Genomic DNA, 13,230 nt, shown 5'->3' with positions numbered 1-13,230 from the left:
TTGCAATGCACAAACCGAAATTAAAATGAATAATAACATAATAATTAGTTTATTAATATTATTATATTATCTTTTTTACATAATATATAATATATAACATATTATAATATTATATTATATTAGTTTATCAATATAATAATTAATACTATATAACAATCAACATTAATAAATCAATTATTTAATTTATTAAATAAACATGATATTTTTATATTATGTTTATATGATATTATAATTAAACATTAAAAATGTTAAATAATTAAAACATTAATAATGATAATAATAATATAATTAATAATGAATGAGACGAATGAGCAAAAATGTTATGGTAAAGCAACAAAAAAAAAGTGATGCCAGACAAAAATAGTGTGTGCACACAAACACACACACACACACACACACACACACGCACACACACACACATACACCCAGGGCTGGTCACATGTGTGGCGGTGTGAGTTATGAGCTGGGGGGGGGGGGTGTGGTGTGCTGGTATATAAGGTGGAGGTGAGCGGAGACTCGGCGGGGACGACTGGGAAGGTGAGTGCTCTCCCCGTGTTTTCCTGGTGCCGGATGGGAAATCACTGATTATGAAATGTAAAATATGCTGTTATTCTCTCGCAACTCCACAGTGATGTTTTTATGGTTGTGATGTTATGCAACTCATCTTGTGAGCAAATGCCTGTGCATTTTGACAGATTGTACAGTTAACTGAACGACAGACAGAGGGACGGAGACAGACACTGAAAAAGAAAGACATATTTATATCTATACCGATAATCCCCATCCGAAACCCACCAGCTACCTTTATTGGTTGCTATGTTAGCTCGGCTGCTTATTTAAAACTTCTCTTATTCTGTATTGTCATCTCTGTCCTCTGTCGTGAGGAGAGGCTTCCACTAGTTCCTACAGATAGCAGTGACTGGGTCGACCGTTTAAGGCGAATTAGGGCATTTCATCACTGATGGCGGGACACCGGCACCTTATCCTCAGAGTGTCTGACGGCTGCGTTATTAACAGGTTATCACTGACTCTGCTCTGTCTCCGGTGTCCAGATGGAGCTGTCCGGCTTGCTGCTGCTGGTCCTGCTGGGCCTTTCCTCCGCCCGACTCAAGGACATCGTGGAGAGGAGCTCACAACACAGACCAAGTACAGTAGACCATTCATTCATTCATTCATTCATCCATTATCCAAACCACTTATCCTGCTCTCGGGGTCGCGGGGATGCTGGAGCCTATCCCAGCAGTCACTGGGCGGCAGGCGGGGAGACACCCTGGATAGGCCGCCAGGCCATCACAGGGCTAAATAATGAGAATTATGTACTGAGAATACTGAGAATTATGTAGTGCAGCTGAGAATTATGAGAATTACGGCCGTGTATTATGAATTGTGGCCTGCACGGCCTCGAGGGCGGGTGTGTAGGCCACAGTTCTCAGCTGCACTCTCTGTCTCTCTCACACTATTTAGCCCTGTGACCATTCTTTAAAAGACGAATAATTACTGTCAGATTTAATGGCCAAATAAATTTCCATGCACAAGGAATTTGCCTCCGTTTGGCTCACATGGATCAACACTGGGGCAACAGAGGTTAAACCGCTCAGCAGGGAGTGAGGAACACAATAAATAAACACTGGCATGTACAGCTTGTAGAGGGATGGACTGAAGATTAAATATTACACTACAGCGCATACACACACACACACACACACACACACATGCAGTACAAGGTTGATATTAAAAAGCTGTAGAAGTACCCATAATGAAAATTATACAGTTGCGAAGTTGTATGTCCTATATTTTTTTATTGTATTTTGTCGTCTTATCTTGACTGTGTGAATTATTTTACCCTGTTGTGTAAGGCACCTTGTAGCGTTGTTTAGAAAGGTGCAATATAAATAAAGTTTATTATTATTATATTATATTATTATTATTATATAGTGCTGGTATTATTATTATTACTATTATTATTATTATTTTTAAATAGTATATTATTATTATTATATACTGCTGGTATTATTATTATTACTATTATTATTATATTGTATATTATTGTTATTATTATTATTATATAGTGCAGTAATCTGAATATACGTAAATATTAAAGATTACCTATGGAGTTTTTGGCCACTAGTAGCGCTATTGAGCAAAGTGTATCCCCGCACCATAACAAAGACAATAACTTTCTCGTTCTCCAAGTTGCTGTGCTGAAATCTGGACGTAAACATTTTAGCCTTCTAAATATCAGAAATTAAGATTTTCCCCAACACTTCTGGAGGTAATAAGTTTTGGGTGGCTCAACATGCTCTACATTAGGGTGAGTGAAATTAAAAATGTAAAGAAACCCATGTTTGATAACGTTCTGAGTTTCAAGTTAATTGGTCATTTACACACAGTGCTGCCATGGAAACGAATGGCTAAAGAGAAATGATCATTTAAGATAATGTTTGTTGCCGATTTACTATAAAGTAAAAATACCTTATATCAAAATCTTGTTTGTTTCGAAATGTAACTGTCTCGCTGTCTGTCTGTCTCGGTCACAGTCTCCCTGCTGAACCCAGAACTCGAGGACAGAGTTCCCGTACTGTCAGACAGCAGACCAGTGTCTGGACCCCTGAGACCATCTAGTCTTGAGGAGGAGCAGCAGGAGCAGCCTTCCTCCTTCATGTTTGGTGACAACATCAATCTCCAGTGGCTGACCTGGAATGGCTCGCTCCCCAACGGCGCCGTGGCTATTTACAACGGCTACACCGAACGCACAGACTACGTCTGCAAGTACCAGTGTGAGTCCGGCTTCTACAACCCCTCCCTGGGTACTTACTGCCGCTACCCCTATGGAGACCGTGAATACTACGCCCCCGAATTTGAGATCCTGGCCAACAAAGACAATTTTGAGTTCGTGGAGTGGATAGAAGACTCCTATGGCTCCGTGCCCAAATACTCTGTCAGGACATGTCCCCATGTGGGCATCTACGTGGGCAAGAACAAGTACGGACTTGGGAAGGTGGTCCCTCAGTTCAAGGCCTTCTTCCTGCCCTGGGAGGGCGATGAGTACTGGTACAAGACGTACCAGGTCCTTACCATTAACAGAGATGCCTACAGTCAGCATATCTCCGATGTCAAGTACTTCATCGACGAGGTAAAGATATTCCAGTACCCGCCGGAGACCATGCGCATCTCAGGGGTCACCAACAATGAGTGCCAGCCGATTGTGCAGACGGTGACCATCTCCAAGACGACAGCGGTGGAGAGCACATGGAACATAGGCCGCTCCACCATGCTGGGTGTCACAGCCAGCATCACCGCCAAGATCCCACTCATCGGCTCCGGGGGCATCGAGCTCAGCGGCGAAAAGACACTGCAGTTCTCCAAGGGGACGACCCTGGTGGAGACGCTCAGCCACTCCGTTTCTGTGGAGCTCACCGTCCCACCAAACCACTCCTGCAGTGTCCGCATGGAGGGCCGCAAGATCACCGCCGACATCCCCTACACCGCGCGCCTCAGCCGCACCTACCGCAATGGAGAAACCCAGTGGACCTCCATCGCCGGCACCTACGACGGCGTCCAGATTGGCGAGATTCGTGCTGTGGTCGACCGCTGCGAGCCTTTGGCCGACGCCAAGCCCTGCCCCTGAAAGACTGATTGGAGAAGATGCAGAAGACATTTGCCACGAATTTGGTGTACCGCGACATTAGACGTCACCTCACATAGCAAGACGGTTAAGGAAACGCGTGACCATGTTTGTCGCGTGATCAACAGATTAACTGCAAGATATCTTGTTTTCCCCAAATGTAAAAACGTGCAATAATAAAATATTACATCATTAAAACTTTTCCTTCTTTTCGTCCTTTCACATCCTTTACCACTTCACACGGAAAACGTTTGAAGGACTGGCACTCACCACTCTCCAAAAAACTCCTTAACTCAGGGGTGTCAAACTCCAGGCCTCGAGGGCCGCAGTGTCTGCAGGTATTTGTTGCAACCGTGCACTACACCACCTGATTAAACTAGTTCCTTTCCCTCCTTGATCCAGGAGGTGAGCTAATTAGTTAAATCGGGCGATGTAGTGCACGGTTGCAACAAATACCTGCAGACACTGCGGCCCTCGAGGCCTGGAGTTTGACACCCCTGCCTTAACTAGTCCACGTGAAACGGAGTTTCTTACACCAGATGGAGAACTTTAAACACACTGTCAGTAATGTCTCACATTCAAAGCACAATGTTTTGTTCAAAGTCAGATAAATTATGCAACAGTAAAGATAATAATGATCCACTTTATTCATAGGGTACTTTTCAAAAACCAGAGTTTAAGACAAGTCAAGTCGGTTTTCTTTGTATGGCCTAATATCACAAATTACAAATTTGTCTCGAGGGGCTTTACAGCAAGACAACACCTTGTCGTCCTTAGACCCTCACAGTTAGATAAGGAACAACCCCCCCCCCCAAAAAAAAACCTTTACAAAGTATTTTAAAGAGTAGGAATGAAAAAATACAATCAAATATAAAATTCAATTTAGAGAAAAAAGATATGATAACAGATGATATAAAAGCAATAGAAAATATTTCATTGAGGTACAAGAATACAATTACAACAAGAATGGCAAACAAGTTTTAAGGTGTGATTTATAAACATTTACTGATTTGGACATTTTAAGAAACGAACTTGAGTAAGAACACTGACGTAAGCAGCAGAAAGGGCTGCTTTGTGTTCCCGTAAGCCAGCTGGTAACTCGTTTAGCTTAGAGGAACGACGGCTCTGAGACAGAAACCCAAAGTTGTGATTCTATATCTGCATGACCGCTGCGTCTGTACAAATGAGACTTGGGTGGGACCAGATTATCTGTAAAATGCATCTCGGTTGAGACCTGCTACCATCCGGTAACTGTGTAGAACACTGAAGACTCATATCCAAATAAAACTGAACTAAAATGACTGAACGTCATGCTATCGCTCCTCACATTTTTGAGCAAGTGAAGCTCCTCCAGGCAGCCAGCCCCAAGACCTCAGAAGGCCTCCAGCCTTATCTTCTTTAAAAGCAGGTCGAGAACACTTCCTCTCACAACAGTGTCAGGCCAGATTTATCTGCCATCTGGTTATTAAATATACCAAACGGGTTGTGTTTGTGTGTCTGACAGATAGGTGTTGACTCAAACAGGAACGCTGCGAGCAGGTTGGCCTCAGGCAGCGAAGTAATGATTTGATTTTGGTGGTGAAATTCTGTTTACTTTATGAGATACTTCTCTTGTGAAAAAAAAACGCATCCAAGATAAATGAATGGCGGGCAGTTTGGAGTAGTCGTTGGTGAGGATACAGAGGTGGCTGTTCAGCCTTGGCAGAGGTTTGCATGAAGTTTGTGGTGCTTTCAGAGGAAAATTTGCTGTATAAATAAATTTTGATTGTGGATAATTCATCGTGATGTGGAGATGACGTGGTTGTACTGGCGTCCATGCTCAGCAGAGAGAGAGAGACAGACAGAGAGACAGACAGACGGACAGACAGACAGACAGACAGGCGGACAGACGGACAGAGAGACAGACAGACGGACAGACAGACAGACTTTCAGCAGACGAACTGGTTGAATGAAGGACCTTGACACTGCCCTGTTTCAACACAGCATCCTCATTCAGGCTTAAATTAATTGATAGTACCTATATCTGTCTCAGCTGGCCTTGACATCAGTCATTATCAGTTATGTAACAAAGGATGTCCTGATCAATGACTCTGCCATCATGATAAGAGAGACGTAATCGCCGTGTTCGTGTTCGTGTCCGGTGTTTATCTGTCACGTATGTCAAACAGCAGTCTTACGCCATCACCAGTAGACGGACGACAGACACCTCTATCTCTGCTATCAACTTCACTGGCACACCAGGACAGCCCTGCCCTGTCTATGGTGCAAGATATCTTTAAGTGGCAGATACGTTACCGCGAGCTTTATGAAGCAGAAAAGAACATAATTAATAGTCATCATGTTTTTTTTATAACCAGGACAGTAAGGAACAGAACGAATATATTTTTTAAGATATCTGTAATGTTTGGGTGTTAATGTACGTCTTCTTGTGTGTACATATGTGATTAAATTGGCTTATTTTTGTTGCGCCTCAAGTGATTTCAATAAATCACTGCTGGGCAGATGAAATAATATACATCACCAAGCTTTCCTTTTGTTTTCCCCTGCACTGGTTGTACTGGTTGTACTGGGCAGCTCGCAGTGGCCCATAGCAGAAAACTGTTAGTTGAATTGAACGACGCTGACGTTTTTTATTCTTGTAGAGCTGGCATCTCATTTCTAAGTTGAATGAGAATGACCTCATTCTGGAATAAACCTTTATAAACCTTTCCAAGCATGATGATAAAGAGTATATTAACTCTAACAGAAAGGGTTCAGATGTCAGACTTGGGTCAACGGGCAGGAGGTTGCTGCGCTTTATTGGGGGCAATATAATCCTAGAGGGAGCTTCTTATATCGCAGCACACAGCCGCAACCAACCCGCCTGGAGGAGGAACCCGTCAAGGTAACACAGACCTTTCCCATCTGCATGGCACTGAAGCACTGCGAGTCTGGGACTTGATCCCCTCCGTGTCTTTTGCTGCTGGATATTTGTATTAGCGATATTACTGAGTTGAGCTTAACTGCTGCAGCTGGCAAGAATGAGATGTGAAAGACTTTCTGTTTGCTTCAAGTCTACTTGGAGCCCAGTGGGCTGTCTCAAAGAGGAAATATTATGAAACCATCACTCACACTGTCTTCATTATGAACACAACATGGCAGCAAGCTCAACCACCGCTTTTCTGTTCTTGATTCCGTTCATATTTATAATAATTATATTTATAATTCCATTTATATTTACAATAATTACACTTATGTTTGTAATTAAATTTATATTTTTCATAATCTACTGTCTTCAACAAAATGTCTTGTCTCTCTGATCTGTAATTGACCTCTTGTACCCTGTGTATCAGTATGTACTGTGGTACTGTTAGTACTGCTAGAGGTACTGTTCTCTGTGTACCCTGTGTATCAGTGTGTACTGTGGTACTATGTTAGTACTGTTAGAGGTACTGTTCTCTGTGTACCCTGTGTATCAGTGTGTACTGTGGTACTATGTTAGTACTGTTAGAGGTACTGTTCTCTGTGTACCCTGTGTATCAGTATGTACTGTGATACTATGTTAGTACTGTTAGAGGTACAGTTCTCCGTGTACCCTGTGTATCAGTATGTACTGTGGTACTATGTTAGTACTGTTAGAGGTACTGTTCTCTGTGTACCCTGTGTATCAGTATGTACTGTGGTACTATGTTAGTACTGTTAGAGGTACTGTTCCCTGTGTACCTTGTGTATCAGTGTGTACTGTGGTACTATGTTAGTACTGTTAGAGGTACTGTTCTCTGTGTACCCTGTGTGTCAGTATGTACTGTGGTACTATGTTAGTACTGTTAGAGGTACTGTTCTCTGTGTACCCTGTGTATCAGTATGTACTGTGGTACTATGTTAGTACTGTTAGAGGTACTGTTCTCTGTGTACCATGTGTATCAGTGTGTACTGTGCTACTGTTAGTACTGCTAGAGGTACTGTTCTCTGTGTACCATGTGTATCAGTGTGTACGGTAGTACTATTTTAGTACTGTTAGAGGTACTGTTGTCTGTGTACCATGTGTATAAGTATCATATGTTGATCTAAAAAACAAAGTTAACTAAATCCATTAAGGTGATCTCTTTCATTTAAGTTAAAATGAACGAATGAATGAACGAATGAATGAACGAGTGATAATTAGCAGTGGGCAGAAGTTCTTCCCTGTGGTTCGGGTTCGGGTAATCAGCATGGTATGTCACGTTTGTCAGATGGTGTTGAACTGTTCTGTGTGTTTTGTTGGTGTGTCTTTAGATGAGGTGGCTTCTTTCTGTCCTCCTGGCAGTGTTGTCTGTCTGCAGCCCCGTCTTCCTCTCCGACCCACTTCCCTCTGACCCCCAGCCGCCAGGAGGACCCGAGGGGCCCGCCAGTAAGTCACAGACAGAAAACAACACTGGGATTTTGAGCACGTCATTGAAAATGGAAACGAGTTTAACACCAAAAATATAAAATTTAGATTTGCAAAGTTTTTTGGGGGGGGGGGGGAATCAGACACCCACATTTACAAAATGATTGAAAGTATGAAATTATATCCAGGTAGGCTATGGTTCGTTACCAAGGACAGATGAATTGCTGGCTTCCGTGGTTAAAAGGCAAAACGTCAGTAGGATGTAACTTTTTAATTTTTATATTTTACAGATATTGAGTCAAGAACTGAAAAATTCCAGTAATGAGTTAACTTGTTAACGACCGGGATTCCACTCCTACCTAAAACGACCATGGGCGGTCAACATGACGGCCGGTTTTTAAACTCTATATTCTGTTAAGCTAAACACCCAGTTGAGATATTAATGCACTGCATATGTTAGTTTGTCTGTTATGAAACTAACTGACACCAAAATTAACATTTTAACAACTTTAAGACTATTTTTCAAACAATTCAAAATGGCCGCCGTCCAACGCCTGTAAATACTGCAACGCCTCGGTGGTAGTCATGGGCCAGCCAGCCAGGTTGTTCTTCCCCTGTGCCTGCTCCCTCTCATGTGTCAGACCTTTCTCAGCCCATTACATCCTTCTTTTCATCCCTGTGTTGACAGGCTTCACAAAACCCCCCTGCACATACATCCTTTTATCCCATCATCCATTCCTCTACCCTTCCTTCAGCCGTACATAGGAACACGGCTTCAGCTACTTCTAATATTTCCCTGACAGCCAACACAGCAACCCAAGAGCCCCACCCAGCGTCCCAGGGGGCCCCACCTCAGATGAGCCAAGCTTGATCTTTTCAGCCTCCTCCTCCTCCATTTCCTACTGGTCTGGTCTACCCCCCCCCCCTTCCAAACACCCTTTTTTTTTCAACATGTAATTATCTTTTCACCCTAGCCACAGCAGTGCCACCCCCGCAGCCAGCTTCATCAATCCATCACCCTTCCCCTGTCCCTCCTGCTTCATAGGCTCCGGTGGTAACTACGACGGGAGATGGTTCACTTCCATGAGGCCCCTAGAGTTCAGTTCTCTTGACCTACGCTCTGATTCCCCCTCGTCTGCGCTCTACGAGCTGTACCTCATCATAACAGCTGCCGTTCTTTTGGGGCACGAATGCTCTAGGAAATCCATCCTCCTTCACTCAGACAACGCCGCAGTAGTAGAGATCATGAACAAAGGTCGTGCTCATTCATTCTCCAGCAATTATGCAGTTCCTACATAGACTCACATTAATCTCCGCCCAGCACCAGTTCCTCCTTTGCGCAGCTCATGTCCCCGGGTTACCACAACCGCAGTGATGATTCATTGTCTCACTTCTCCTTCCATAAATTCCGACTCTTGGCCCCAGAATTGGACATCCGACCCACACCAGTCCCACCGTTTTCAGCCACCCTATTCAGCGAGCGCTGCAGTCAGCAAACCTTACATTCACAATAATCTCAACGACCTCAAGCCCATGCCTACCTCAGCTCCATCTAATCTGACTTTGTGGGGGTCCATATAGTCGGCTCGGGCAAACCATCCCCTGAGACTGAACCCCCACCCCAAGTCTCCTTATGCCCAGCCACCAAATGTCAAGGCATCCCAGATTAGCCTAATCAGATGACCTCTGCAACTATCCTCAACCTTACTTCCATTATTCATCCCAAATATCTAATATATCCTCTCCCCATTAACTCATAAACTCATATTGCTGTGACATGGTCCTTGCTAGTGAATTGCCTCTTGTCGCAAAAATCTCTAATCATCCTCTGGTATCTGGTGCATTTGTTTTGTTGAGAAGAATGACAGATGTACTGGGGAATTTATTTAAGAGGAGGTCATAAAAGTTTTTCTTGTGAGACTTTCTTCTAAATTGCTGTTTAGCCTTTCAAACATTCCTGGCCAAGGTCACCAACTCAGAGTACTGTGGTATGTTGCTATTTCTTCTGAAAATAAGAGTTTTGGTTTTTTTCCCCTTAAATTCCAGCCAACCGAAATAAATTAGTAAGGGTTGAAAGCAACTGAAGAGCTGAATAAAATATGTTTTCCGTTTTTCCCCCCTTTTTCCTTTTCATGTAGAGCGTTGGCTTAACCCTCAGCTGGAAGATGCTGTGCCTTCTCTGGAAACCAGCAACCAACCAAAACTGAGAGATATCCCAGAGAGTGAGTCCACCCCAGATTCTCGCCACATGTTCGGCGAGAACGTCAATCTGAAATGGGTGAAGTGGAACGGCTCCCTTCCTAACAACGCCGTCGCCATCTTTAATGGCTACACGGGCCGCACAGACTACGTGTGCAAGGTAAACTGCGAGGCGGGATTCTACACTCCTAGCAAAGGGAGTTCCTGCCAGTATCCCTATGCTGACCACGAGTACACCTCCTCCAAATTCGACGTGCTGGTCAACGTGGACCACTTTGAGTTCCTGGAGTGGGTTGAGGACTCCTACGGGTCCGTCCCCCAGCACGCCATCAGAACCTGCCCTGACGTGGACATCTATGTGGGCAAAAACAAGTACGGTCTTGGCAAGGTTGTGACCGAACATGAGGCCTTCTTCCTGCCCTGGGAGGGGGATGAATACTGGTACAAGAACTACCAGGTCCTGGTTATCAACAGAGATGCCTACAGCCAGCACATCTCTCACGTTGAGTATGCCGTCAACCAGATCGAGCTCTTCCACCATCCTCCGGAGACCCTCCAGATAGCCAAGGTCACCAACTTAGAGTGCAGCAGTGTGGAGAAGACGGTTAGACTGGAGAAGATCAGCACGGTGGAGAAGACGTGGGACATTGGCAGGGAGACGCGAAATGGCTCTGTGTCCACCATGAAGGCCAAAATCCCCATCTTAGGCCCAGGGAACGTGGACTTCACCAAGGAGCAGACAGTGACCTTCTCAGAGGGGACCACCATGGTGGAATCCATCAGTCACTCTGTTTCTGTGGAGATGCTGGTCCCACCCAACCACTCCTGCGCTGTGAGAATGGACGGGCGAAAAATGACGGCCGACATCCCCTTCACCGCCAGAATGAGCCGGACAAACCACAAGGGTGACACCCATTGGACCAGCATTACGGGAACCTATGACGGTGCGAGGGTTGGGGAGATCAATGCAGTGGTGGAGCGATGCCAGCCAGTCCCTGACGCTGTTCCCTGCTTGCCCAGCAAAGACTGACAGACAAAGGTGGAGTTCAACTGGCTATGAACTCCGTATCACCAAGTTCATTTCCAAATGTAAAATATTGCCACAGCAAGAAGAAATGCCTATTTTGCAAATAAAAATTGACCAATTCAATATTTCAGAGTGTCATTATTTTCAAATCTCTCTCAAAGTGTTTTGAGATGCTGAAGTCAAGTCAAGTACATTTTATTTGTATAGCCCAAGATCACAAATTACAAACTTTCCTCAGGGGGCTTTACAACATTACAACATCCTGTCCTTAGACCCTCGCATAGGATAAGGAACAACTCCCTAAAAAACCCTTTAATGGGGAGCAAAAAACAGGAAGAAACCCGAGGGAGAGCAACAGAGCAGGGGTCTCTCTCCCAAGAAGGGAAATACATTATTATTTTGTAACTTGAGCTTCCAGTTGATTTTAGTATGACTTTATAGATAAAGAATTAGCTAGAAAATAAAAAAGGGTTATTCAGGTTTTTTGGCAGTAGAAGTCCACCAAAGATTTTATTGAGAAAAGACTTAAAATGTTATTGTAACCAAGTATCTACTTGTCCCTGTTTAAATAGAAATAAATGAAGATGAGACCAGATTTGGATTGCACTGTAACAGGAAACGTATTCCAGGGTCTGGTAGTAGTATGCCACCTAAGTCCAAATAATTAACTAATGGACTGGAACGTATCCTTCCTAAAAAAAATGTCAACCCCTTGTTTAAGTAAAATTGCATAAAATAAAATCAATGATCATCTGCTGTAATCTGTAAATTATGACTTATAAATGAAAGAGAATGAATGGTATGAATGAATGACAATAAAGCAAGCGTGAATGAGTGACATTAAATAGATAGTTTAGCTGTTAAGAAAATGAAAAAAAATCAAATTCTTGCTCAATATCTTTTTTTCTTTCAGTCTTAATCAAAAGTCAAAATTTTACTGTTGTAAACAAGTGAACAGTTAAACCTCCCAGAAAGGAAGAATGTCTTTATCCTTGATTTGATAGTCCTCCATCCATGTGAAAACACTCCCAACAAACAAAACAAAAACTGGGTACCCCAAAAAAAAAGTATTATAGCGCTCGATATCAAAGAAATATGTTCTGTGATGCTCAAGTGACCCGGGAACAGAAGTAGGGGATGATGGGGGCCAACTCTTCTTCAGTGTCCAGGGAGGATGATGCAGGTATCTACTCAGCTCCCGTCCCATCCAGCGGCGAGCAGGAAAACACGGCAGAGAGCAGTGATTTGACAATAAGAAAGGCTATAGACGCTGGTAACACTTGATGATTAGCAAGCACCAGTATGGGTTCATGCCACGAAAGAGCACCACAGATGTGACGTTTGCTTTGAGAATGTTGATGGAGAAGTATAGAGAAGGCCAGAAGGACTTACACTGTGTCTTGGTGGATTTAGAGAAAGCATACGACAGGGTGCCGAGAGAGGAGGTGTGGTATTGTATGAGGAAGTCGGGAGTTGCAGAGAAGTATGGAGGAGTGGTGCAGGATATGTATGAGGGAAGTGTGACAGTGGTGAGGTGTGTGGTTGGAATGACAGATGGGTTCAAGGTGGAGGTGGGATTACATCAAGGATCGGCTCTGAGCCCTTTCTTGTTTGCAGTGGTGATGGACAGGTTGACGGACAAGATCAGGCAGGAGTCTCCATGGACGATGATGTTTGCGGATGACATTGTGATCTGTAGTGAGAGTAGGGTGCAGGTTGAGGAGAGCCTGGAGAGGTGGAGTATAGAGAGGAGGTGGAGAGGAGAGGAATGAAAGTCCGTAGGAGCAAGATGGAATACATACTATATGCGTGAATGAGAGGGAGGACAGTGGAATGGTCAGGATGCAAGGAGTTGAGGTGATGAAGGTGGATAACTTTAAATACTTGGGGTCAACTGTCCAAAGTAACGGAGAGTGCAGTAGAGAGGTGAAGAAGAGAGTGCAGGCAGGGTGGAGTGGGTGGAGAAGAGTGTCAGGAGTGATTTGCGACAGAAGGGTATCAGCAAGAGTTAAAAGGAAGGTTTACAAGATG

The 13,230-nt window shown here is 43.9% G+C and overlaps 2 protein-coding genes across 2 annotated transcripts; both read left to right on the top strand.

Moving 5' to 3' along the window:
• Positions 1–521: 521 nt before the first annotated feature.
• On the top strand, positions 522–3,823 carry LOC130123262 (natterin-3-like). The gene is made up of 3 exons (XM_056292408.1): positions 522–537; positions 1,018–1,146; positions 2,538–3,823. The coding sequence occupies exons 2-3, from the start codon at positions 1,053–1,055 to the stop codon at positions 3,626–3,628; spliced, it is 1,185 nt and encodes a 394-aa protein (XP_056148383.1). The 5' UTR covers positions 522–537; positions 1,018–1,052; the 3' UTR covers positions 3,629–3,823.
• A 2,641-nt stretch (positions 3,824–6,464) lies between these two features.
• Positions 6,465–11,317, top strand: LOC130123416 (natterin-3-like). Its single transcript, XM_056292571.1, has 3 exons — positions 6,465–6,509; positions 7,880–7,994; positions 10,112–11,317. Exons 2-3 carry the CDS (start codon positions 7,880–7,882, stop codon positions 11,200–11,202), a joined length of 1,206 nt encoding a protein of 401 aa, XP_056148546.1. The 5' UTR covers positions 6,465–6,509; the 3' UTR covers positions 11,203–11,317.
• Positions 11,318–13,230: the final 1,913 nt, after the last annotated feature.

The sequence above is a fragment of the Lampris incognitus genome, chromosome 1 (assembly GCF_029633865.1).
Source record: "Lampris incognitus isolate fLamInc1 chromosome 1, fLamInc1.hap2, whole genome shotgun sequence".
In the NCBI taxonomy this organism is placed as follows: Eukaryota; Metazoa; Chordata; class Actinopteri; order Lampriformes; family Lampridae; genus Lampris; species Lampris incognitus.
Note: the sequence above shows the minus strand (reverse complement) of the source record. Positions and strands in the feature narration are given on the sequence as shown.

What these genes read in the sequence shown, in the direction of transcription:
- LOC130123262 (XM_056292408.1), top strand. Translation starts at nt 1,053, where the DNA reads ATGGAGCTGTCCGGCTTGCTGCTGCTGGTCCTGCTGGGCCTTTCCTCC. An exon ending in GAGCTCACAACACAGACCAA is followed by an intron (nt 1,147 to 2,537) that starts GTACAGTAGACC and finishes TCTCGGTCACAG; the next exon opens with TCTCCCTGCTGAACCCAGAA.
- LOC130123416 (XM_056292571.1), top strand. Translation starts at nt 7,880, where the DNA reads ATGAGGTGGCTTCTTTCTGTCCTCCTGGCAGTGTTGTCTGTCTGCAGC. An exon ending in AGGACCCGAGGGGCCCGCCA is followed by an intron (nt 7,995 to 10,111) that starts GTAAGTCACAGA and finishes CTTTTCATGTAG; the next exon opens with AGCGTTGGCTTAACCCTCAG.